Genomic DNA, 27,080 nt, shown 5'->3' on the forward strand with positions numbered 1-27,080 from the left:
CTCATAGAAGCTGAATATTTTCAGGGTACAGCACACTGGATTTCTTCTCCTACTCTTTTAGCTTGCTGTTCTCATACCCAAATGAGCAGCTCACATTTGCTGGCATGGGATCACATGCAGTTCTTTTCTACAGACTCTAATCACCTTTCCACTTGTCCATTGAAGGCAGTGCAGGAGCTCCTGGAATTCAGCAGTCTTCCCATTGGGAAGAGGCAAAAGGAGCTCCTTTGGATGTATGGGGAACCTTACATCTCTTTTCTGAAATGTTTTGTCTCATGTAAAATTCTGCATGTGTACACCTCTGATGTTTGTTGTCATTGTGTCACTTTTATCTGTGGGTGTCCCACTCACCCCATGGAGGAGAAGGGAGAGGGAAGTGCATTGAATTCACTCACTTCTTGTTTACAGGCACCATTCACATTGGCAGTGCTTCCTAACTTTCATCAATGGAAAGAAACTTCCTCAAAGTCTGTCTGCCACTAAGACTGTTTGCATAGCCCAGTCTAGGGAAAAGAAGGAAGACACACACACAAAAGATGAAAAATGAATGGAAACCTTCTAAAGAGATAGGAGAAAGCCTGTAATAGACAGATGGAAGACAAGAGAGGATTTCAGGCTTGTACTTCTCTTGACATAACACTCTTTTTTGAGTATTTTGCAAATAGTGGAGTCTGACTTAGAGTCTTTGAGGGCTACTGTAATAGAACTAATTAATTGGAATGAGAAAAGGAAAAATAACCAAAGCAAAATACTTTTCAAAAGAAAAATCAGTGCTTATAGGATTTGTGAATGTCAGATTTAAGAGGATTTTTTTTTCATGGAATTAATGAAAAAAGTTCAAATTTTAATTGAAAAAGAAGAAACAGAAAGAAAACAAAAGCCTTCCTACACTTCAATATGTTCAACACCTTTGAAGCAGATCTTAATGTTTATTAGTTTTGCCTTATCTTGATTTTGGAAAGTTAAAGGAAATTACTTTTAGTTATATCTTCTGTGTGTATGAGCACTTGTTTCTTTTAATAAATACATCTGATGATTAACTCCCATTTCAGTTTCTTTTCTGCAAAACATAGAATCTTAGAATAACTTGCACTGGAAGGTTTCTTTGAAGATTATCTTGTCCAACCCCTCTGCCATAGGTGGGCACTAGACTAACATGATGCCTGGAGAAAGTCTAGTACAAGCATTCTCATTTTTCTCACTCTGTTGTCTCACACTTCAGCAGCTTATTTGAGCTTCCAGGAAATTATTAGCACATTATTTTAGACATGATTAAATAATATCATACTTCTTCTGTATTTCTGTGGCAAAGAGTGCCACAGAAATTTTACACTGAGTAAAATTCCTGTTGTTTAATTACATCAAATATTCAAGACATTGTATCAGAGGAACTTATTTACCTTCTTCTTCTGTACAACCTAAATTCATTTTAACATTCCTGTAAAGTGGGGGAGTATTTTTTTCTCATATTTTACAGTTGGTGAACTGAACCTGAGAGACCAAGAAATTTGCCAAAAAAATCAGTGGTGAACAAGAAACCGAAATTAACTTCCTAGGTCCAGACTAGCACTTCATTAATTTCTATTACTGCTTTCTGTCCAACATCCATTTGATTTGATCTGTTCTTTAGTGAACCTTTTGTTGTTCTAACAATCAGAACTTGCTTTCCCCCTTTAGTATCTGCTCTGTAAAGAATTTGACAAAGTATTCTGGTTTTGTTGTTTTGTTTTTTTATATTTTTGAGTGACAGGGCTGCATTAGAAGCAGCACACATTTAACCTTCCCAGAACACATCCCTTTTTACTAATTCCATGCAAGCATCTTGAACCAGAATGCCAAACCCAGCACATAACAAAAGTGAGAGAGGGTAAGGAGTGTGTTCCCTCTCCTCCAGTCCTGGTCTGTGCACAGTAGAACAGTCTCTGTGCATTGGTGGAGGTGCAGATTTTTTTCCAGTCCCAGCATTTCCATGAATTAGCAGTGGCAGCCCCAGTTTCCCTCAGATACACTTTGAAACAGCTTGCATTCCATGAGCAGTACATCACTCACTGCTTGGAAATGGTGAGACAAGATTCCTTCACAGAAAACAAAAGGTTTGCTACATATTAGACTGAGATTTAGAATAAAAGGGGGAAAAGAAAAAAAAAAAACCATCCCAGGTCTTTCCTCTCTAGTTGACTGCTTCTGAAAAGTGAGAAAGAGAACAGATTTTCAAGGTACTCAGCCCAGGGAGAGAGGGACAGCTTGTGTGGACCACAGGAAGAACAGCAGCCACTAAAGAGTCTTAGCTTTCAAACTGAGAGCCCCATGCCTGAATGCCCTCTCTGCCACATCATCCCCAAAAGCTCATGGGAAAAGGGGAGACAAAGCCAGGAGAGCAACCTGCTCCACACAAGGGGCAGAGAGGAAAGCTGGCACGCCAGGACAGCTGCTGAAGGGGAGGAGCTGTATCCACCCAGGACAGCAATCATGCCCCAGAGCTTGGCAGCTGGGATCAGTGTGCTAAATTCTGGCACCAGCTTTGTATTTCAGTGTCCTGGAGACCCTAGGAAAGAGCTGGGGCTGTAGGAATTCTTTCTTCAGAAGAGAATGTAGCACATAGGCAAGAGCTGTGGGCCTGATCTCTTTGCCCAACCCCAAGAAGACCTCTCAAAGTCCTGAAGAATCATTACAGAGCAAAAATGAGGAAACTGATGGAACTGAATGATTCTGCTGCTGAGCAAGCCAGTCACTTTTCTTCCATTTGTATATAAACCACAACACTTTCCTGAAGTTAAGTGCAGGACACAGGCACATTTAGCACTGTCCTCCTGTAGCCTAGTCTCCTGGAGGCTTCAAGACTTTGATTCAGACTCTTTGTTTAGACAATAGGAAAATGAACACACAGCAGTCTGCACCAGCTGAACCTCTATTTGCTCCACATGTAAGGCCTATCTAATGTCAGCAAGCAAGAAGTGTTTGGGAATGAAAAGCTGCACACACATCTATGGGTTTTAAGAAAGTGGACACTAGTAAAACACCTATTTTCTTATCCTCTCATGCTCTTGTTGTGCCAAGTATTTTAAATGTCAGCTCCTCGGGATTATCTCAGAGCTGTATGACCAATTCCCAAACTATGTGCATTCATAGGACTGTCAGTGGTTCCACAGCACATCCAAACTCATCCTGAAACACTGCAAATAAAAACCAAAAGATTGTGGGTTTAGGATTGCTTTTTAAACTAGACATTTATTTTAAAAGATAAGAGAATGGCTATTGTCATGCTAAAACCTGAAGACAAAATTACTATATATATGGTAGTTTTTAAATATATCAGCCTTTTATATTTCTTTATGAGGAAAAAAAAATGGCTGTAGTTGCAATCAGTCTTAATTCATTCTTTATTGCTGCTCTGGTTCTGTGTTATTTGAGCTGGTTAACTGTTAAAAGCGTTTCAAATGTTCACATGGTCTGCATTAGGTTACAGAATAAAAGTAAGTACAGCCCACCAAATGTAACTTTCTGAAATGTAAACCACATGAATTTGATTTCTTTGTGGTACAACTTTAATTGGGTTCAGAGGTCTCTTGGTCTTACCTGTCTATCTGCTCTCTGATGTCCTGACCTGATAAAGCTAATACAAAGAATCTGTGAATGCAATCCAAGCTGATTACTCTCAGTTACAGTACATGGCTTTATTCTGACAGTAACAGCCCTTTAGCCTGGCTCATTATTAGGCTGCAAGTTTGAACCCTGGAGCCACCACTGAACTGGAAGTACGTGTGTCACAACTTCTAGTAAGAGATTGTGTCCCCTTGCAGCTCTGCAAAATGAGAAGAGCAGGGAACAAGAGAGCATAGGTGCAACTCTAAGTGATCTCATCTCCTGGAAAATCTGTGTGAGCATGCAAACATATGTATGCCTCACACTGCCACAGCAAATGTCACAGCAGAGAATGCATCCAACACACACTACATAACAGAGCAGCTGCAAACAGAAATTCCAACAGGCCTGAAATCTGCAGATACTGATCTTGAGCTGATTTGGAATTGTTGATTTTTTTCTTTTGACAATACTCTGCCTTGCCTCAATGACTCATTGTTCACTCATCAGCACTCCTCTCTGTTGCACTGTGTTCTGCCATATGCCTTGCTCAAGTGAATAAGTCCTGCCACTTCCCACCCAGAACAGCACAACATATCCCAACAACAACAAGGAAGGCTCTGTGCAACAGGTACACTCACCTCACGCCCTGTGACTTGTAAACAAACACCTGGATCAGCCTGTGGGGGCAGATCTGGAGTTAAGCAGACAGCTCAGGAGAAATGTAGCTAGAAAAGCAGCAGTGTGCTGAAGTACTGAAAGTCCCTTTGCCTGGGTAGCTGATTTTGCAATGCATAGCCTTGATTTTGAAAAAGTAACACGGAAAAGATTCTCAGTGCTCGTAGCTCTTGGAAGAAGACACCACAGAAGGGAACACTCAGCAGACCCAGTAATAAAATAACATAACACAATATTGAATGTTACTCAACTGAAACTCCCACTGTAATTCATAGGTTTCATTCAAGTAAATAAATCAGTAACAAGTAAAAACATTACAAGTCATCCTCCAGTTCAGGCAAATTACATTATATTTTCTCTACTGGAAAACACACACAAAGAAAACCTTTCAAAATCAATGTAGACAATTTTTTTAGAATAATATTTTACATCCCATTCCCCAAAGCTGTTTTTGTCTCTGTCATTTTTCTACACTTCTATTACCAAGCACTGCTCTGTACCAGTAGAACTGTTCTCTCAAGTAATTTCCACCAGTGAACATACAAGCAATAACAAATGAGGTCCCTTAATTATTTCCAGGTTTTTCCAATAAGCAGTGTTGCCAATGCAGCTCTTAGCTCTCTGTCCATCATACAAATAACAAGGCAAGCCTGTAAACATGGCAGGGGTGTCTTTACTTTCCTGTTCCTCTAATGGGCAAGCAGGAGGAGTAAGAAGGCAATATATCCCTCACTGGTGGGGTTTTCTTGTCAACATGGAATAGGTTTTTTGGCTTGGAGTCACTTATACTGTCTTCAAGGGCACAACTTACAGCTTCCCAACTTGGTCACAGGGAAAATTGAACATTTCCAAGGATGCTTCTTCCAAAACAAAAACTAATTTTTTTTTTTGTCCCCTTGAGGCTTGAAATGTGGTTTTGTGCTTTTGTTCTCAAACTCTGTTTTCTTTTATGTATGGGGTTTTGCTTCCCTCTGCATTTATGGGTTCTGCTTGGGTCCAATATTGTTTCTAGCATTTGCTTTATAGGACTTAGGACCCCACAACTCTTGATGTTGCATTAATGTGCAAGAAAAAGCTTCATGCTACCAGGCTGTGTACAGAAAAAAACCAGGCTGGAAGGGACCCCAGCTTTCCCCACAGAGAAGTATAGTTTCACTTGATGGCTTCTGGAATGAACTTTTGCCTATTACGTTTTATATAGATTTTGAATAAATCCTCTGAGTCACAGATTTCTTATTGGAACAATAGAACAATATAGAGGCCATGGGAAAAATTGGAAGAAAGTATGGATTTTCTTCCCTGTCATGGAGCCCAGATTCCATATCTTTCTCCACATCCATTTAGTATGGCACAAAGAGAACTCACAGTTTTCTTTCAACTTCCTTTGCTACTTCACAGTAGAAATATTATTTTGCTCCCTATTTTATTTTCCTACAGATCAGAAAAAATTCAACAACACTCTAGGTCTCTTTCCTCTGTGAGCCTGGAACAGACTGCAGAGAAAGAAGAAATTAAAACAGAATATGAAGGAAATTAATTGTAAAGAGGTAAAGTTTTCCACACAACTCTTTCATTTGGTCTATGTATTGCCAGGCTCCAATTGTCATCTACAGATTACATATTGTCAGTCTGAATTTGTGCCATATGATCTCAGACAAAACCATTTGAAACAAGCACAAATTGAGAAAAATAATATAAGATCGGTTCAGATTTGGTCTCCTTTGGTTATCAGCTGCAGTTAACATCTTCAAATATTGTAGTTGTATTTCAACCAGAATCAGTCATCCATAACAGCCTGTTGTCCTTAACAGACTGTCTTGTTTGAATATTTAAAAATTACTGCTGCCTTTTGCCCACTTTCATTATGTTAATTTCCATCTGATGCCCAAAAAAGCTGCATCAACAACTCATAGCAGTAATGAATTAATGAAGCTGAGAACACAAGCTTTAGCCCTGAGTATGTCAGGAAAGTTTTCTGCATGCAGCTCTTTCCAGGAGCTCCAGGAGACCACCACCATTCAGACCTGTGCATCTCTTGCACATCTTCCTGTGCAATAGCTGGGACAACCCTACTGCATGTTATTATCAGGGACATATGGAATGAGCAACCACCTGGCAGAAAAGAAAGCAGATATTCCACTGTTGGCAGAATTCCCTTCCAAAGTGTTTTAAGAGGCCCTTCAAGCAGCAGCCTGTGGCTGAAATGCTGGCTGGTCACTCTCCAGACACCTGAGACCAGCCTCTGAGGTATGATGAGCAACATCATACAAGGACTGATATAAAGGGGGAAGCTTCGATGTTTCCTTGTGTAAGTGCCCAGCTTCAGGTGTGAAAGGGGATGTGAGCAGCAAGCCCAACCAGCTGGCACTTAACCAACCTGGAAGCTCAATCCATTACTCTAATAATCATCTCATCATGTTCTCTATTTGTACCCTTTTTAGAGCATTTTACCATCAAAGGTGTGATCATCCTGTCTTTGCCTGGAAAATCACAGACATTTCTATAATGTGGAGAACAAAAAATAAGAACAAAAGTGCTTTAAAGATGCCCAAGCCCTTCAAAAAAAATGCTTGATTTTGGCAATGATGAGAACAACAGAACTCTAGACAAACACTGAATGGCTTTCAAAGAAAATTATGAATTCCTAAATATATACAATTATACCAAAAATGTCAGTTTGGACTTGAACCCACATCAAAGATCTTTAGGCTAAAACCACCATGAAATGAACAAATGGTTCAGAACAACTGCTCTGCTAAGAAAGTAGAATTAACATATCTGACTTCTAACCAAATCTAGAAAATGTTAAGTGGCTTGAAGAAAACCTAAAATACCAACAGTTATTGTTTTCATTAAAGAAATCATATGACTAGGAGCTCCACAAGTATTTCTGTATGTGATCATTTGATGTTAACCACGCTTTTTTTTTTAAAATCTCACCAAAACAGAGCAAGAGATGGGGAGACAGAAAAGTATAAAGAAGTAAAAATACAAGCCAGAAACATTAGAAAATGAACAACAAACACAGCTTTTTTGTGTATCACATATGTATATATGTACCATACTGCATTTCAATCTCCAGGGTTAAAAAAGAAGAATGTTACTTTGAGCCCTTACATTTACAGCACTGGTGAGCCTGGATCTTACAGTTACAGAACTAGATAAAAGTAACATAATATTCAGAATTCCCCAGGAAGTGCATTCAATTCTCTTAATACTGTCAAATAAGCTAGGGATTTGGATTTCACTCATTTTGAGAATTGTTCACTGCAAATGTTTTATTACCTCACCAAGTTTTATGGACCCTATCAGAACAGCTGTGATTCACTTCACTTGCAGCAGAGGAAGCTGGTAATAGCTCAAAGATTGCCCCCTTCATTTCATAAACCAATTAGGACCTGGATCCTACGACTGGAGTAACACAACCCCTTCTTTTATTGGCAAAATTCCACTTCATTTATGTGAGCTCAGAATAAACGTCTCTGTTGGCAGAACACAGATGCTCGTAGCAGCAAATGTTTCTAAAACACACTCTCTAATTTGTTCTTTCTTCCAAGGAACACTTTTCCTGTGCTCTCAGTCTACCTGAAGGTTCTGTCTAGCCATCAGTTCCTTGTTCAACTCAGCAATTTCTTTACTAAACATAGCTAAGAGAATTTAAATTTCTTGTGTACCACGTGGAACTATGTTAGAAGGTCTCCAAAATGACAGATTAATTTAAATTACTTTTTTTTTTTTTTTTTTTTTTTTTACAAAGCAAGCCTAATTTAATTTTTGTAAAGAACTAGTTTTGGTAATGTTGTCATCATAGATTTATCTATGCCTTTGATTCAAATTGTTGGTGTTTTGGGATTTTTGGGGTTTTTTTTCTTGGTTATTTTTCTTTTTCAAATGCATATTAGGCCTGTCCATAAGTATAAATAGTACCATATATATGCCTTAAATGGAACTATACTGTACCATTGATTTTGAAAACTTAACTCATCAATTAATAAGGAGGCCTACTTCTACAGGTGGTAAAGTAGGATCCATATACTTTACACAAAGTCTGTAATTCCTGTGTTTTCCCTCAGGCACCTTCCTCTGAACGATTGCAATTGGTTTGCAGCCAGGTACCAGCTTAAAAAAAAAAGAAAAAGAAAAAAAAAAAAAAAAAACAACCCAAAGTGTTAACACTTTATTAACTTATAGTATGTTTTTCTATTCCTTTGAAAGTGTTCAAAAAAGCCACTGGCAAGACAAGCCATGTAAAATCAAGGTGCTCTCTGTCAAGGTTATCAGTGCCAATTCTTTTGTACAAACAGAACTTCTAGTGGGCAACTAATCTTCTATCAGAATTCTTTGCACATAAAGATCTTCAGTTTTTTCTCATTATGGCCATTGTGCCAGCCCCAGCAAAGCTTTAAGCCCTTCTCTGAACTGACACGGTGCAAGGCAGCATCCCAAAGCTTGCTACTTCTCTGGAACCTGCAAATCAGTCTCTTAAATGAAAAGAAATTTTTAAGAAAGCCTTACACTAAACAAAGTCTGTATTGTTTGAGTATTGTTTGAGTTAGTGTTTTACTGTGGCTTAGTTACCTGTCAAACAGGCTGACACTTGGATAAAACACACACTGGAATCATGCATCAGGGCATGTTAAGCACAAACCTGTGATGAAGAGCAGAGCTATGTGATTCGGCTGTGCAAAGCCCTAATGATCTTTTTCTGGTCTAGGGGAAGCCTGATCTGTCATATCAAACCCACTACAATTCTGAGATCCTCTTCCACCCAAAAAATGATTTTACATCTGTTTTAGTTCAAAGAGTCATATAAATCAGAAGCTCTGCCCATAAATTTTGATGACACCTTTAAAGAAGATTTATACAGTGTGTATTATATATACTGTAAGAGATACCAACCACTAAAATTAAGGAATCAATGCTAGATTCTCCAAGTTCTGTGTATCATATTTAAGTCCTATTTATGACTTTCTCTGATGTGAGAGCCAACCAATGCATGTGAAAGCTCAGTGTTTCTGTTCAGACAAAATTATGGGTGCAGTACACTATTCTGACCTTGTTTTCCTATAGTTCTTGGGTGAGGCAAGCTTTTCAGGACAAAAGCATCATGATCCATTTCTTGGAAATCACTTGCATGAGGACTGGCTTGAGCTTGGTTTCACTGCCTATCTCAAACAACCATCAGGAGAGGGAGAGGGCTGGTCTCTTCTCAAAACACAAGACAACAATCCTTGTGTGAGTCAGTGGGCAGCAATTCACACAATATCCCTTATATTTTTTGGTTTTGGTGTTCTTGCTGTGAGAAAGCAACATTTCTAACAAACTTAGGGCTTCTGTCAAGTAGAAAGTGTGAAGTGTAAAACTCTGTGTTCATTAGTAAATTTAACCAACGTGTATAACAAGTGTGGAACTTCCAGGATAACACTGGACTTCAAGTCAGGTAAGAAACACACTAAACTCTCTTCATTTCAGGTTGAAATACTATTTATTACCTGGCTAATAATCCTCCTTTCAGTCCCCCAAAGTCACTGTGATATAAGTCAGTACTTTCCAGCCCCCTCCTAGACCTTACAGCAGGGAAAAGTTTTTGGGAAAGCAGAGGTGTCATGAACAACCACCTGTTTGTGCTATGCCCAACACACAGACTGGCTCTATTTGCTTTTCTTCTTCCTGACTCAGCAGTATGGGGAAAAATTGAGTCAGCAACTCCTGAACATGCAATGCAAACAACAACAGAGGAGGTTGGAGTGCAGACAGAGCTTCTAAATATCACAGACAGAGCAGCAGGGCTCAGCCTGCAGGTCAGTGTGTGGACCTGGGCAGCAGCTTGCTAAAAGGGATGAACAGCTTGAGAGGGTCCAGCTCATTTTCTCCCTCATCACCCTCTCTATTAAGCTAAGATATGAGACAACTTCTTTCTGGGAATGGCTCACTTGGGATAATTTCCTAAGTAATTCACCTGAGCTTCCCAGAGACTTGTGGCTGCTGCTCACATGTGGCTTGATGTGATTCCATGTCAAGGTTGGCCAAGGTCAGCATGGTAGAAGGGACTACAAAAAACATGCCCTAGCATAAACAGAGGGAAAAGAAGCTGGACCATTAAACAAGAATTAAAGCCCAACTTTTAGGACAACGACAGAAAAAAAATTTGGACAGAATGACACTGTCAGATGATCTCTTTTCTCACCTCTCCCTTTTCCTCCCCTTCCAGTGGTCCCACAAATGTTCTTACATGCTGCACAACCAAGGCTGTGGAATGGACTTGATCAAGCAACTGAGTGGTTACTTGATACTTCATCTCTCACTGCACATTTCTTCTCATCTCACAACATACTGTGGTACTTCAGTTCAAATACATGAGTTGGAACAGAGGCTTTTATCACAGATTTCCTGGAAAGGAAACTAGTCTTTGAATTTAATAAAAGCACATCATTCCATGGCCTCTTTGATGCCACACACTCCACTAACTTACTAAGAGCTTAAAGAGAGACTCTGTCTTGGATGTACAAAGACCCTTCTCAGTCACCCACCTATTCCAAGCACCTTCCAAAACTAGCTGCATTATGGAAGGGTTTCTGCCTGTGATTGCCTCTCACAGGAGTCTTTTCTGTTTCCTTAAGCTATAAAGGATGATAGCAGGATGCTCTGAGAACTCAACCAGCAGTTGTAGTCTCAAATAGCTTTTGCTATGGTGAAACTCCTGTGCTTGCCACAGAGACAGTCTGTCCTTCTGCCATCTGAGACCCTGCAGTTAAGACTGAGAAGTTTTGGTTTTTTGGTTTTTTTTTATTTTCCAAATGGCTAAGGCTACCAAACCTCTGCTGGTCCCACTACATGCATGGAATAGTCAGATTTTCTGACTACTCCTTTCCCCATGCCCCTTTGTTTGAAAAGCCTTCAAACCCAAGAAAAATGATAATCTGGATAAACTGGAACCAGAGTCACACAAGTGGCATCATGAGAAGAGAGAAACAGTGAGGCATTTTAACACATAGGTGTTAAAATGAATGCTGCATGTGGGACTGAAAGGCTGTTCTCTCACTGGTACCATGATTCTTCAGAATATCAAGGCACCTTCCAAGCCCCATTTGTTGCTTTCTCCTACCTGCTTGCATTTTACCAAATGTGGTTGCAATTTTTCCCTTTTGATGCTGTGCCAGAAGACCATCTTATCTCGATTAAAATGCTCCACAACACTTTAAAAACAGATAATCTACATCACATGGTTAGTGTTCCATGTCCACTTTGGAGCCTGAGTTCACTGGAACTGGGCTCACTCTCCATTTATGACAATGTTAACACCTTGCTGCATCTGTGACAATCCTCCATCTTCCCATGTTCTTTATCAGCTGCAGAGCTGTACCAGTGAGTTTCAAGCTGGAATAATTACCAGTTATGTCCTACTACTAGCTTGAAAAACTGGCTTGAAAGCAGAAGGTAACTACCTTCTCTGTGGGTGCTGTTAGGTTGCAGCTACCTACAGTGTTTGGCAGTCTGAAAAATACATCTTTCCTAGAAAAAGATGTATCCAGACAGAGCAACCACCATGCTGCATTGTCACCAATTTGTCTGCCCAGAATTCTCTCACACACTGCTGGATATTCAGTGACAGAAAAAATGGACTTATTTTAAAAAGAAGACAAGCACTGCTATTGTACAGCCTAGTTCAGAGTCCCATATCTTGAACTGATTCAGCTTATCTGCTTTTCTATACCTTTGACAAATGCATGTCTTATATCATTTTTTCTTGCCTTCCTCTGTATGCCATACTGCTTTTCCTCCATGTATCTTATCTAGAAATGATGTGCTATTAATCAGCCAAAGACACCCTTCACTGCTAAGTGTTCCTCAACTGATTTTTCATCAGCACAAGTAGTTACTAGTTCCAGCATTCCTCCCACATGCTGAAGGCTTGGCAGGGAGGGAGGAGGAGCAGCAAGGAGGTTAGAGACTGCCTCAGCACATAAATACTATCTGGGACCTTTAAACCAACCTGCCAGCTTGCTGCAATGCTAATGCTGCTGTTTGTTCTCGACAAAAGGAACACGGTGGGAGGAAAGTGGGGCTGCACCCTGTCTTATTTTTTAAGTTAATAACCTTCATGCTCTTCCTTTTATCTGATTAATCTGGCTGGGTGCCTGTTCAGTAGTAGCTGGAGCTTAATACCTGAAACAATGTGTGGATACACACTGTGCCAGTAAGGCTTGCCCAATAATGCACATTCTGTCATGTTTTCCCATGCCTTGTGTCAATATCTCATTTTATGTGCGAGCCCCCAGAGTAGGGGATAGGAAAAAAGAGAGGGAGGGAGGGAGAGAGGGAGGGAGGGAAAGGCAGAAGAAAGAGAAGGAGAAACGAAAGTAAGGGGAAAATTACATCCCTTGGGAATGTCAGCTGCTACAAACTCACCCACTGCTCACCATGAAACGAGCTGTGTGCAGGCACAGGTGGGTCCCATTCTCTGTTACTAGAGCACAGCCTACAAACAGGGGCTAAATGAAGACTTTCATTGCTGTTCCCTGTTTTCATTGGAGCAAGGCCATCATAAACATTTGCAGGTGGCTTGGCCATAGTCTGACACTAAAATATTTGTGGTTGTGATAAAAATCAGAATATTGCTACAAGATGGTTCTATATAACCTTCAGGGCTTGATCCTGCTCTTACAGAGCTCAGTGAGAGTTTTACCCAGTTTCTCTCTGCTGGCTTTATTGCTCATTAAAAGGCATTTTCCCTGGCACAAATCTTCATGGTAAAGACTCATCTACCCTTTGGGGCAGATTCATATGATTTTTTAAAAAAGGGAAACTCAACCAAAACCCTCTGATTTGAGCACCTCAGAATTTAGGTTAGTTAAATAGCTAAATCAAAACGACCAAACTTTGAAGGACTCAAATATTTTCTGAATTCATCTGGATTTTTTTTTTCATTTGTTTAATACCAGAACCGTTGTCCAGTCTGTATTCCTCATGAATGAGTCCTGGAAATAATTCTTAGCACATTTAGAAGGATAAGATGATGATAAATGGAAATGACAAGACACGTTCTTTGAATAAGTAAAACGGACACCACAGGGAAAAGACTGAAGGAAAAGAAGACAAGCAAGGATGCTCAACACTTTGGCAAGTAGAGGAAGTTGAAAATACAGCAATTATCTCCTAGGACACACCATGAACAATAAACAAAACCTCCTAGGAAGAGGGAAGAATAGGGAACAAAGTATGCTGGAGGTCACACCATAAGTCTCATTCACACACCAACTCACACAGAGACTAAAATGCTGACAATTGCCTCCCAATAAAGCAGCTTTAGACTCAGACTTAGGAAACATTTGTGTGATTCAGTCACAGGGAAGAATTAAGATATGTCATGACAAAGTTTCCCAAGTGAGACACACCACTGACTAGGAAAAGGCCTTTTTATCCTCAGCCCCTCCAACTTTGGAGATTCTAATCACCGTGGCCCCGAACCAACACAAACCTAAAACCTGACTGACAGGGTCTTGCAAAACCACATGCAGTTTTTTTCTCATTATATAGAAACAATTGTTTGGAAGCCAAATACAGTCTTACATAAAACACCTCACCACTGAGTATTAAAAGTTGTTTGGGTTTTTTTATGCTTTTAATTAGGATCATAATTACCACTAGACCTATTAAGTCACAATTTGAACAGGAGCTTAATCATCCTTAACACAAATAATGGCATTAATTAATGTTTTTCTTTCTAAAACTGAAAAAGAAACTGTTTCTTCCTCCCTCTCTCCCAGGCCCCTGTCTTTGAACAGAATGAGATATATATAAGACAACAACTTTGCTGGATTCACAGGCAAACAGTATTGCATGGGAAATCTCAGTGAACATTGTGTTTTGTCTAAAGGTAACATATACAAAGGGCACATCTATCAAATAGGCTTATCTGACCCATCCTACCAGAATTATATTTTAAGAAATAAATCCAGAAAGAGTAGTAAAAAGGAAAAGAGAAGAGCTTGGTCAGGAGCACAAAACAAGGGCAGCAGATGGAATCTGTGTTCTGGGCGTGGCTGGGTAACCCAGAGCTTGGTGCCATGGGCCATCCCAGCTGCCATGAGAGATACAGAGCCTGTGGCTTACACCAAAAATCTTGAGAGAAAACTCAGGGATATCTGGATTTTCAGTTTCCAGTGCCAGGATTTCACTTTTTGGTTTTACCTTGAAAAGACTGGATGTTGATCACCAATTACTTAAGTAATGACTGGGGACAGAGACTGCTTTTGCATTAGTAATTTGGTCACATCAATTAAGTGATGTGACCAAATTACAAATGACAGATAATGAATCTATACTGCTGTTTCTTTCTTAGTTCACTAATATATCTTTTTATCCATACATTTTCATGTACAACCCCACCCCCAAATTCTCAGAGCTGTGAGATGAAAAACTGTACCCTCAAGCCATCAGGACAGTTTCTGTATAATTGAAAACAAATTATTGTGACTTATGAGGATCTCATACTTGCTGGAAGTAACCAGGTGTGCTAAACGTGGATGATTTTGTTCACACACTTCTCCAGACATTAGCACTCAATTAGCATTCAAGCCAATACAATAAGCACCCACACTGCCAATTTATGGTAATAAATATGGATCCATTGTCACAAATTGAGCAGCTGTTCACACTCTGCCAAACTCTGTTTATCTTGATGGTCCTTTTGTCTTCCAGCATTCCTCATTTAAACAGAGGACATAGGAAATAGCTCAACCCCATAGAAAACCCAGAATTCCCATTGAAGAAAGTTCAAGCATCAGCTACACTAACACTTTGTCCTTCTTCCCAGAGCACTTGTAGAAAAAACATGCACTATGATCATAAGAAGATTTAAAAAACTGGATGCAGAAAGCAGGACTTTCCAGTAACTGCAGCATTCTGTCCTTTTTAAACCAGGGTGCCACATCTGAAGTAACCTGTGGCCATTCCCCACATCTGCAAAAGATGCTGCAGGGGTCCTTGCTCATCCTGGCAGGGTCAAATGCCAACTCTGTAACCTCAAAAACCACTGGAACAACATCTGGTCCTGCATGCAGCTGGGCATTGAGAACCATGAGGACAACATCTGGTCCTATGGGCAGGAGCCAGAGAACCAGAGAAATGAGAAAATGGGAAGGGACTCACCCAATCTGCCGATTTGTGGAAGGTGCTTGAGTGATGACAGAGCTGGACTGTGGAGATGGCATGGCTTGCTGAATCACAACACTGGTGTCGTGGTTTGGCATCCTTGTGTTTGTCAGCTGGTGGGATCCAGGTCCTGCCATTGCTCCTCCAACTGTGTTATGCATGGAGATATTCTGTGAAAAGAAGGGGAATGGGAGATGGTGGAAGAAAATGAAAATAAATAAATAAATAAACATCATGTCCTGATTTTCTGTTCAACAGCAACTCTATTAGAAATCTGAAAGTATCAACAACATGAAAAGTTACAGGCTCCTGGTAAATCCCAAGTCAATAGATCTTGTTATAACCAACAACAATAAAGAAATGAAAAATAAATATTTACTTTCGCAGGGCAGTATAAACGGAAAAATACCCATGTTGAATAATCACACTTCTGTGATTCTGTCTTGTGATTTATAATGGGGATATTTAGCACATATTTCTCCTAACTGAACATGATATGAGCACAGGACACCTTGATTTACTGCATGGGCTGTCTGCTGTGTACTTAGACTGGCAAGCAAATCAAGTTTTACAGTCCCAAAGTAACAAACAGCACATGGCACATCCTGAAACAGCCATTTCTATTAGCCTCCATAGATTTTGTAGAGCAAAAATATCCCAGAGGCTTAGAACAACACTGTATTTCACCACATATAACCTTTGCTTCAGGTAACTCAGAGCTCTTAAAAAGTTCTTAAAACAAAAAAGAGAAGTACAGAGATAACTCATATCCACTGAGCAAACAGCCAGCAAGAGAACAGGATACTGCTAAGGAAGGAACCATGGAATAATTGTACACACAACACACACTGCTGCTAAACCACAGGCTTTGACTTGGCCTGTGTTTAAAAACAAACAAAACTCTCAAGCCAGAGATAAGCCACAATGTATGCATATGAAAAATATGGCAACCTTGAGAGCATTATTTTTCCTATCAGGCATCAACGTGTGAATTGTTAGCAGCAAGAGGAAAAGAAACTTTCCATTGTCACCTCGTGCTAGGCTGAGGAAAATGGAGCCAAAACCCCTCACACACACACTGCCACTAAGACTCACACAAAGACTCACACTCCTAACCACTGCAATACTCTGGGTTAAAAACCAAAGTTCTGTTTCATTCAAAATTCCAATTTATGAATCAATTTGTCTAGGAAACATACACAACCACCTCAAAACATTGATAGATAAGGCTGGTGACAAAGGAAACTCAGAGCTCTGATCAAATGAGGAAAACAGAGGAGGCATACAACACATTGAATCCCAGACCTAAAGAAAGATTGTATTATGAGCCAAATAAAGAACAAGCCTTCATGGAAAAAGAGAGCAAATAATTAGAGGACCCCAACTGAAGGCATTAGCTGTTATCCCCTTATCTCCCAATTTTATATATTTCATGTGATTTCCCAGAACAGTGTGGACACAAGGATCTCTGTTTCTTTTCCAGGAGTTGTTCCAGCCTCCATCAGCACATAAAGAGGCAGAGGTGCTGCCTACGGTTGAATGGTTACACCACCTCACCTGGAATGAAGAGGACCCAGCTTTGAGTTCCTCTTCCAGTAAATAATTTACACATTATGAATCAGGTCTAGAAGCTCCTTATTCACTTAAGTATTTGCTTAAGGACCATGAATTGCAAGAGGAAGCCAAGCCAAGGACCTTAATTGCAATATTTCATAGCACAGTAGTATGTCATGACCATCAGGCAATAACCTTAGATATATAAAAACTTCTCCAAAAGTTCTCCCTCACCTATCACATTTCTATTGAAATGTCACTTCTTCAACAGATTACTGGTTTCTGATGAGAAGCCCACTCAGTTAAAAAAAATATATATACAGCCAAATCTAGCTCAGGATTCAAACCTGCTTTTTTGACCATGGTCAGATTTTGCAAAAGCAGATCCAATATCTATTAATATACAGTCAATATTTTAATGCTATCACTTCCTAAAGTGTTCTCTGAAGGAAACATGTATGGTGCCATCAGTCTGCAAGGCCTGGGAATGGACAGGATGGAAATCCATCACAAGTCTTAGACAAGTGGCACTTGCCCAGAGTTTTACTGGACTTTGTTGTACCAGGGCTGGGCAGAACTTAAAGATTCCATATCAGATTCCTGTGCTCCTATATTAAGTAGTTCCTTTTCCTTCTCTTTCAATTTTCTCCTATAATTACCGAGTTCCCTATGGTACAAACAGATGAATTATGATGGATATGGAAAATTTTGTTTTCCCATAAGACATTGTAGCTGTTATCTTACATGCATAAACTTCCAACACCGTTTCTAAGTTTTAACAATTTCCAATAAGCTACATCTTTTCAAGAAGTAGGTTGAGTGTGTGATGCATGGGAAGTAAAAGCAGAGTGAAAACCTGTCAATGCTTTCAGATGTCCATTCTTCTCAGTAATGTAAGCACTGCTGTTGGGCAAGCATATACCACTCTGCCAAGCAAAAGCCTAAGGTTTCCCAACAAAATGTCAAACTCAGCATGACTCTGGCATTCATAAGAACAGGATTTGGCAATCTCAGAATAATTTACATCAGTGAGATGCTTGCGAATCTCCAGAGAAGTCCAAGCAATTCGTCCTTCAAGGACAGTAAGTATGCTTTGGGAGGCAGCAGAAGGCAGTGCACAGTAGACCTGACACTAAGCCTATCTGATCTCTCTGTGTGCATCATGACAGCAGAATGGCTCTGCATCACCAGCACAGCAAGGCTGGGCTCATTGCACCTGTGATGCAGACAGTCTTCAGAGCTCCCAAAATGGTTTTGCTGTGTTGAGCTCTGAATGGATCTGGGTGGGATATTAACAAGCTCCTTGCAGAATTGACTTTGGGCCCTTACAGAAAGAGAAAAAATTCAGTAACGTTGGTTGAAACAGAAACCTCTACTTTATATATTGGATTGTTTGGTTAGGTTAGCTCTACTTTTAAGGAGTTCTTCATGCTCTTCTGCCAGGCATCCATGGATAACATATCCTTTGACTCCCCTTATCATTATCCTCCAGCTCTTAGGCCAATGGTAAAGATTATTTGATACCAGGTGTGGAGCTCCCAGCATCCCAACTCAGAGGAGTCTACAGGAGCAATGACACAGACTGAGCTCTCCCTCTGCTTTCAACATTCCCAAGACTAATCCATACTCTGAGTATGACACCCACACACACTCAGAGTTTTCTCAGGTATCTTTCCTACTGTTCTTAAGCATTAGAAGAGAGCTTATCATTATCATCTATTTTATTAAACTGAACCTAAGTGTTCACACAGGGAACACATCCTGACACATATCAGGAGTTGCAGAGACACAAAAGGCATGCTCTTAAGATTAATTTTGTCAATCTTAATTAAGAAGAGGAATTTATGTCCTTTAGGACTAAGTTTCATCCTCACTAAAGTTTCTGGTCACTCCCACAGAAGCAGAAACTAGGACTATAACACTGGAGAACTTTCATAGGAATGCTCCCCTCACCCATGTGCTCATGCAGTACTCTCCATCAGAGTACATTCAAACATCATTTAACATTCAAACAAATAAACCAAAAAGCAACAAACCACATCCACAAACCACCTTTAAATCAACATGCTCATCCTCAACCTTTCCAGCTGCAAGAGGAAAGCACACAGATCATCATAATATTAACTTCTCCCCAGTTACACTTCATGGCCCATTTTAGCTTCAGACTTTGAAGAAAACATTGGAGCATTTTTCTCCCACGTGCAACCATTTAAGTTTGGATAGACAACACACTTCTTTTTTCTAAAGACTAAAAACTTCCTGAAGTCATGCTTCCATGTTCTGGTGGAGAGGATTACACATCACTCCACAAGAACACACACCCTGTTGGCAAGCACAGCAGAGAAATGACAGCTATGCAGACACAGGCAAAATACACCCAGGCACTCACCAATTCCCCTAAACCCTGGTTCTTGCAGAGAAACACCCACCCATTTCACACAGCACCACCCCAAGTCAACACCATCCACTGAACTCAAAGGATGGAGACAACTGATCCATCCTCTTCGATCTACTGAAATATTCTGAGTTTCAGAATTTGCTTGTGGTTTTAAACTGTAAGATCTAGTTTCTGAAGCAAAGTCTGTTTTTGTTTTCCTACTATTATTTTTTAACTGTGAGGCTTACCAAAAATTGCATACACCAGTTTTACACAAACTGCAGACTATTCAGGATTGTTCTATGCAAGCTTTTAGATCAATAGAGCTGTAACCTACAACTAATTGTATAAAAAGATATTTTGAAGACTATTATATAAATTCTCGAGTCATAAGGTACTTTCCATTAAAAACTGAAATAAAAATGCAGTTAATTTAAACACAAACAAAAACACTTTTTACACATTTTTGTTTTATGCAAGATATCATGTATCTATATTTTCCTGCACAGCAACTTAAAGTATTTTCACATAGTTCAACAAAAGAGCATCAACTTAAAAAATTATAGAGAGAAATCAAATATAAAACAGTACTTTAGAATTTATACAGCCTGCCCTCTCAGTGAATATATTTTAACGAGGACAAATATTCTAAGACAATGCACATTTAAATAGCAGCTTCATTTGCACTTTTAAGAAGTGCACAGTCATATCTTGCCTGATTACTGAGATCCTAACTTCACAATATACAAAAGACATATGAGTGGAAGCCTCCAGTGACACACCCACTCACTACTCATACTGCTCACACAGCCAGAGAACCTGCCAGGTTAAAAACCTAGAAGATATTGTTGTAAAGAAAATGATACATTAAATGTGGCAAATAATGGCAGGCTTCAAAATTATTTTAACCATATATAATCTCCAACAAAATTACTGAGCCTCTATGAATTCTCTCCTGACAGAAGAAAAAGATAATCTCAAAACAAAAGTTAGCGAGTCTCCCCAAAAGCAGCACGAATTCATTTATTTTCTCATTATTCAGATCAATGTGGAAGGAAAATACCCTCACACCAGCCCATCAAAATTGTTTCATCTGTAACTGGCATGCAAAATCTAAACCCCTATAAGCACAGAACTAAGCTTGCTGCCCACTCAAGGCCAGTAAACACAGATGAGGAACTAGGGAAGAAACCAGAGATAAAAAATGCATTATGTTACTAATACAACTGAAGGTTTATAGGGAAAAAAAAAAAAGTCTACTATCAAGATCTAAATTAAAAAAATAAAAAGAAAAAAGTTCCATTATTCAAGAGATGGGTGAGTGCAAACTTGGTGGAGACTGAAATACAATACCTTTTCTTCTTTTTTTTAAACTCTAACATCTGTAGATCTTTGAATGAGTAAAAGCACTAAAGCAGAAAAAAAAAGGACAGAGAGAAACTGCTGGAAAATGCTGTGTAGCAACATTAAGCATAAGGAAAAAGCACTATGAAGATCTTATTGCAGACCTCTAAAATCCATTTAACTCCCCTACTTAGCAAGAGGTATGAAGTCACTGAGCGAGGCTGACACATAAAAATACAGAACTCATGCCAAAGGATCTATTCCTCAAAACATTTCAAAGAAAGGCAAATGCTCACTAAACAGCTACCTGATAAAAATGGCACATTACAAGAAACAGCAGGCATGATATATCCCAGAATGGGGAAAGACTCTTCCCTGCCCCCAGGGCCCCCATCCAAAGTCTCCCCCTAAACTGGACCCAGCCAGCTACACCACACTGGAGACTGAAAGGCCAGGACCAGAATGGGAATATCTGACTTCTTGAACCCCAGGCACGGCTGCTCAGTCAAATGTTATCAACCTGATCTCCAAAGGGGGAGAAATGTAAAGAAAAATTAAACTCCTTACTCAAGAATGACAAGTAATGATAGGCAGATGGGGAAAGAAGGGAAACATTGCTCTCACTGAAATCATAAAGCTTTGAATCTGTACTTATCAGTCTCAGCCACTGGTTTCCAATTTTTTGGATCACAGACCTCTGTCAACCCTCTGAATTTCACACAGAGCACTCTGTGCTCTTATCATAAATTGTGTAATTAAGGCAAGATGGTTGCACAGACCAGATGCAGATGACTTAGCACAGCTCTGCGACCACCAGCAGCTCACAGACAGAGTGAACTGCCACCCAAACACAGCTTTGGAGCACCATAGCTAGAATTTATTGACAAAAAAAGATAACATTTTCAAAGGTAACCTTTGTCCTTTTTCCAAAATGTCTTCACTTTTTGGAGCCTTAGACAATTACTGTTAATTAATAGATGAGATATAGGCTGGCAGGAGCTTTGCAAAATTTTATCCTAAATATCTGTGTTGGAATGTGAAGGAAAACTTCCTAGTTGTTTTAAGTTAGGATGGATTATGCTTAAACATAGACATGCTGGCTGCTCCTCAAGAGGTACCAAACAAAAAAATCATAAACAATCTTTTTATCCTGTTTTCTTTCAATAGCTGTTTGTATGTTATCAGAAAGACTTTCTGAGACAGACTGAGTGATGCAAACCTAATCTACACAGGGCTGCTAAGCAGCATGGCACAGCACACAGGACAGACACACCAAGTGCTAAGCCAGGTATAAGCCATCTCAAGGCTCTAGCAGTCACCACTGTAACTCAAAGTCCAAAGGGCCCATGTAAGCACTACTAATCCTCTTAAGGCTCCTGCCTGAAGGGTGACAGCCCTGCTAAAAATCTCTGTAATGCTGTTTGTGCTGCAGGCCAGCCTCTGGCTGAGCCTCTGCCCCTCGGGCACCCAGGAGAACCTTCAGCTCCATTCCTTGCACCTTCAATGCCAGGAACTTCTTCCGTGGGCAAGAGAAGCCTCCCTGCCTGTCCTCCACTTTGGCTACTGGTTTAAGCAAATGCTCCAGCTCCTCTGATACTATGAACAAAATGCAGGATACTTGAAATTTTTGGTCTTTTATCTTAATTTTTTTTTTTGACATGATCTAATTACAGTCATTCAGTGGTGCCCTCTAATTATCAGTAGAAATGAATACTGAAAGATGACCCTTGTCTTCCACAATTCCCTCCCCTCTTCCCCCACTACCCTTCTCGTGCCCTTTACAGCATGTCTGTCCAGACTGTGCTTGTAACACATGAAGCCTTCTTTACACACACAGTAATATATGGTATATACCAGAGGTACCCATGATAAACCATTTACCAAAGCAAAGGGAAAAGAAGTGATGAAAAGGAACATATTTTAAAGGAGAAGGAAACTTTGGAAGATTGGTTTCACCAGAGTTTGAAAGGAAATAGCTTCTCTGTGGGAAAAGATGACATCAGATTGCATGCTTATGTCTTGAAGTTTCCTACAGATATTTCCCATTTTTCCTCAGGGTTGCTTGTTTCATGCACAATTACTTGTCCAAGATAGCCACTAAAGCAACATAGCACAATGAGCTTCTTCTGTTCAACTAAACATCAGTGACACTGAGGGTGCAAAGCCCAGTTTGGGTCACTCAGGGGGTTTTCCACTGCTAACATCACATTAACTCCTGCTAATTGGGAGGCTAAAACATAGGGGGAGCACAACTAGCTGCCTGGCTCTACCAAGTTCTCTCATTTTTTATTCAAAAGCCATAAACTGACTATTTCGTTTCTTCTAAGTTGCCTATTGTGACATTTATAAACAGGAACCTGGCAGCATGTCAATGGTGCAAACTGATTTCCTTTCCTAAATACAATTTTAAAAAGCAAATAAACAAGGTTATGCCTGCTAATGAAACATTATATGCCATGCTGGAGCTAGTTTTTCTCAAATGTATTCTCTAGAGCAGATGGAACACCAATAAACACAAAACAACAAACCCTTTTATAAAAAGCATGTTTATAAGAAAATACATTCTCCATAGAACTTTGTCTAAGGCAAAACTGGCTTATATCTGTAATGTTATCTTGGGGACAGAATTATGGTCCCATTAGATTGCTGTAAACAAGGGAGCTTGCCATGCATTTCAGCTGGAGAAGGGCTGGTAAGAAACATAAAAAGAGGATAAGAAATTTGCCAGAATACTTACTAGGTGTAATTCTTAGAGGCCTTAGTTGAAATCAAAGCCTTATTGTGCTTAAACCTGTATAGACACATTGATGGGCAGTACTTGCCCATAAGGCTCAGAGTCCAGAGACAAAACAAGGAAAGAGGGAAGAAGAAAAAGGATTTGTTCAGCCAAATATCAGGACTCAATGCAAGGGCTCTTTTCACCCAGTTCAGTGCCCTGTGCTTTACTTTGCACTGTTTCCTTGCATCTAGTACTTATCAATGAATTGAGAAGACCAGAAAAGTTTAAATAAATAAATAAAATTTCAAAGAAACAGAATTATAAGCTCAGCCTGAGTTTTTTCCAGCACTATCATCTAATTTCTGTAAACCAGACAGAGTGCACATATTGTGGGTAGTCAAACAACCTTCTCAAAATAGGTGCATGTCAACTTTTGAGGACAATCAATTAGACATCCAAAAGCAGCTGCCAGATCTGGAGGCCAGTCAGAGAGTAGTTTCAAACCTGGCTTTCCTTTCTTTATTGAAGGGAGTTTTGTTTTTATGTATTGTGAAACAGAAAGCTGGGAGGGGCAGTGCAGCACTCCTCCAGGAATTGCTTTAAACAAGCCTTTGATACTGCTAACTGAAGGCACCAGGCTTTTCAACATTATGCAAACCATTTATAACCTGTTAATAGCAAATTCACAGAGACAGCACTTTGGCATCTAAATTTGTTGCATTTTATTTAAAGCTTCTTTGAAATTCTCATCATTGATTTCACTGGCATAAGTTATTGGCATCATGCATGAGTACAGCCCAGGCTGTTGACTGCACTCAATGGCCAGAACATTTTTTAGACAGAGCAGTTGGTAAAGAGAACGAGGATGATACTAACAGAACAGCCAGTGATTTTCCATTCAGGCAGTTTCAAGCAGAAAACCAGCAGGCTTAACTCTTCTGCTAAGAAGTCAAGAGGAAATGCTGCTACCCTGGCAATAAAATGCATCTCCTAAATATTCTGTTACCCCCAACCCACTGTGCCAGCCACTGTGCTGGACCAGGCAGACTAGCACTGCATGGGGACTCAAACAAAAGGCTGGGAAAGGCCCAGGAGTGAAGGCTGATGGGGGTCTCAGAAAGACCCAGAGAAACCATTTGCAACATAACAAGAGGTTGTGGGTTTAACCAGTGAGGGTTTTCAAATGAGGAAAATCATTTTGATTGGTAAAAATCATAAAAGGAACCCTGAGACATCAAGTCAGGATCAAGTGAATTCACCAGGTCTCCTGGGAAGTAATCACAAAGGCAATCATGCAGTTCTGCAGGATCCACATCACTTCAATTGATTTTAGGGTGATGCTTTGGGAGAGGAGAGCTAGTTTAGATCTTGAACTGAAAGGACTTAAATAAAATTAGGTACATAATTTGGAAGCATTCAGAAAAAAAAAAAAATTTTGTAGCTATAAGAGGTTAAAAAGTTTAGAAAGACAAAGAGAGTGTCTACACTGAAGACAAGAAAGTTAAATACACTTCTAGCTAAAGCAAGTTCACTTCTACTGAGTGCAGCAAGGGCTACAGACAAACAGAGATCACAAGAAAGTGTCCTCTGAATCCTCAAAGCTGGTAAGCAGTCTGGTTAAGGAGAAGCAGCCCTTGTCCACCTCTGCCTTGGATAGGCAGGAAAGAAAAAGTAAGATTAGGAGAATAAACATGCTTGGAAGAAAGATAAAGTGATAGTAGTCTTTCTGCAAGAAACAGTTTACTGTCCACTGATAAAGGCATGTGACTTGGTCTTAAACACAGATGGAGATCTCTGAAGAACAGCTATTGTTAAGGGGAAAAAAAACAAGCAAGCAAGTTGGTATAGAGGTTGGACATACAACTTGCCAGGATGGGGACAGTGGAAAAGATCAGAAATACAACTCCTTGGACAGAATAAACATGTTCTGCAGTTCAGGTAGACTGGGAACTGCACAGCCCTCCTTTTCCTCACTCTGCTACAGATTTACTGCATGATTCTGGTCAAATTACTTCACATTATTCTGCCTTACATGTAAAACAGGACAAAGACCTTCAACAGCTACAGAGTGCTTTGAAGTGACAAGAAGAGAATAGCTTTTAGAGACAACACAGTATACCTAGGAAGGCAATGTAAAACAGCAGTGACAGAGCAGAAGAGGGTATTTTGTAAGAGAACTCCACAGGACTTTAGAGTAGCATGCATTTCAAACTCACAAAAATTACAAGAAATCATAATCAAGTTACTTTGCCAAAGTTACTTACAGAAAATAGTTACATAAATACCCTTAGAAGAATTGCAAGACAAAAGAACAGTTATTTGGAAGCTGTAAACATGAGAGCAAGACATGTAAATCAGTAAGAGAGAATAATGATTTCATACTCAAGTCCAGAAAGGCCAGACAGCATTGCAGGATCTATTCCTCAGAAGAGGGGAGCTCATTGTCTGCAGAAAATTGTATCAAATTAAAGGATTCCTGGCTGTGCATCCAAATATGGGCACTAAAAATTGCAAGCCATTTCAGAAGAGTCAGGCTAAAAATCTCACTGAGGTTGTATGGTGGTGGTGGTGGTGATGAGGGGGTGAATTCTCAGTTGTCAAAGCAGGATATATTTGGCTTGACTTCTTTACTGACTGGAGGAAATGGAGAGAAAAACAAAGAGGCTGCACTACATTTGATAATGCTACCAGACAATCATCCAGATGTACACACTTCCAGTCACACTAATTAAATGTGGTGTGGAGCCATCCTGGGGAAATTACATGCCATTCCTTTAGAGTACCACATGCTTCTGAAATGTCTTGGTGAAATTCTCACTGCATCTGAGGAGCCACAGTGCTCCTTTTCCTAAGTAAAAAATGATTGATCCTCCTGTATAATTAATTGGTCCTACTGATGTGACCAGCCAGAGAGATAACTTCATTCAAGGAGGCAAAACATAATTGAGGCAGGAGTTTCAGCTAAGCCATGAATGAAACAGGGCAGGCAGGCAGGCATCCTTTAGCAACCACCCAGCTACACTTGGAGAACTGTTAATTCTGAGTGCTCTCCTCCACACAGCAGCTTTTGCCTAAAGAGTGGCTGTCAGTGGGATGTCTACAACCCAAGCAATGTGAGACCTGGAAGTTGAAGAACAGAGAAGAGGGTCAGGAGTACCAGCCTGGCAAAAGTAGCACAAGGATCCTGTTCTCAAGAGAAGCTAGGTCCGGGGTATCAGCATTAAAAAAGAGCAACATTACCCTTCAACCTTGAACACTGCTCATTTTAAACCAACCTAACTTATAGTGTTAATACAAAAGACTCAAAAAATAGCTACTGTGGGGTCCAGGAGATGCTATCTGGTTTTTCTGCATCACCAGAAGACAACAGAATGGACTGTTGATCCATTGGATCCCACTGTCTAAGCAAAAGGAAAGAGGTTTTCAGTAAGATAGTGCTCAGGTGATTCTTTGTATGTTTTAGCCTATCTGCCAGTTGTCTAGGAAAATTACAGTGGCAATGCCTTGACACAGACACAGTATTAAATATACCAATCTTCAGCTTTCCTGTTGATTATATAAGAAAAGGCACAGTGACCCCTGTACGATATTCAAAAAGCCATTTCCCAAACATTTCATAACTGAATGCTTGAACTCATTTCAAATGCTGGCTACAAATTTTCATTTTTGAGA

General features: G+C 39.9%; 1 protein-coding gene across 2 annotated transcripts in view; it reads right to left on the bottom strand.

Annotated features, from left to right (window-relative positions):
* CREB5 (cAMP responsive element binding protein 5) overlaps positions 1–27,080 on the bottom strand; it is a 249,748-nt gene that overhangs the window by 151,182 nt on the left and 71,486 nt on the right. For both annotated transcript variants that reach the window (XM_056484901.1, XM_056484900.1), the window contains one exon: positions 15,412–15,584. In XM_056484901.1, the coding sequence (XP_056340876.1) occupies positions 15,412–15,584 (173 nt within the window). The remainder of the gene's footprint in view (positions 1–15,411; positions 15,585–27,080) is intronic.

This window comes from Oenanthe melanoleuca, chromosome 2 (assembly GCF_029582105.1).
Source record: "Oenanthe melanoleuca isolate GR-GAL-2019-014 chromosome 2, OMel1.0, whole genome shotgun sequence".
Taxonomy (NCBI): Eukaryota; Metazoa; Chordata; class Aves; order Passeriformes; family Muscicapidae; genus Oenanthe; species Oenanthe melanoleuca.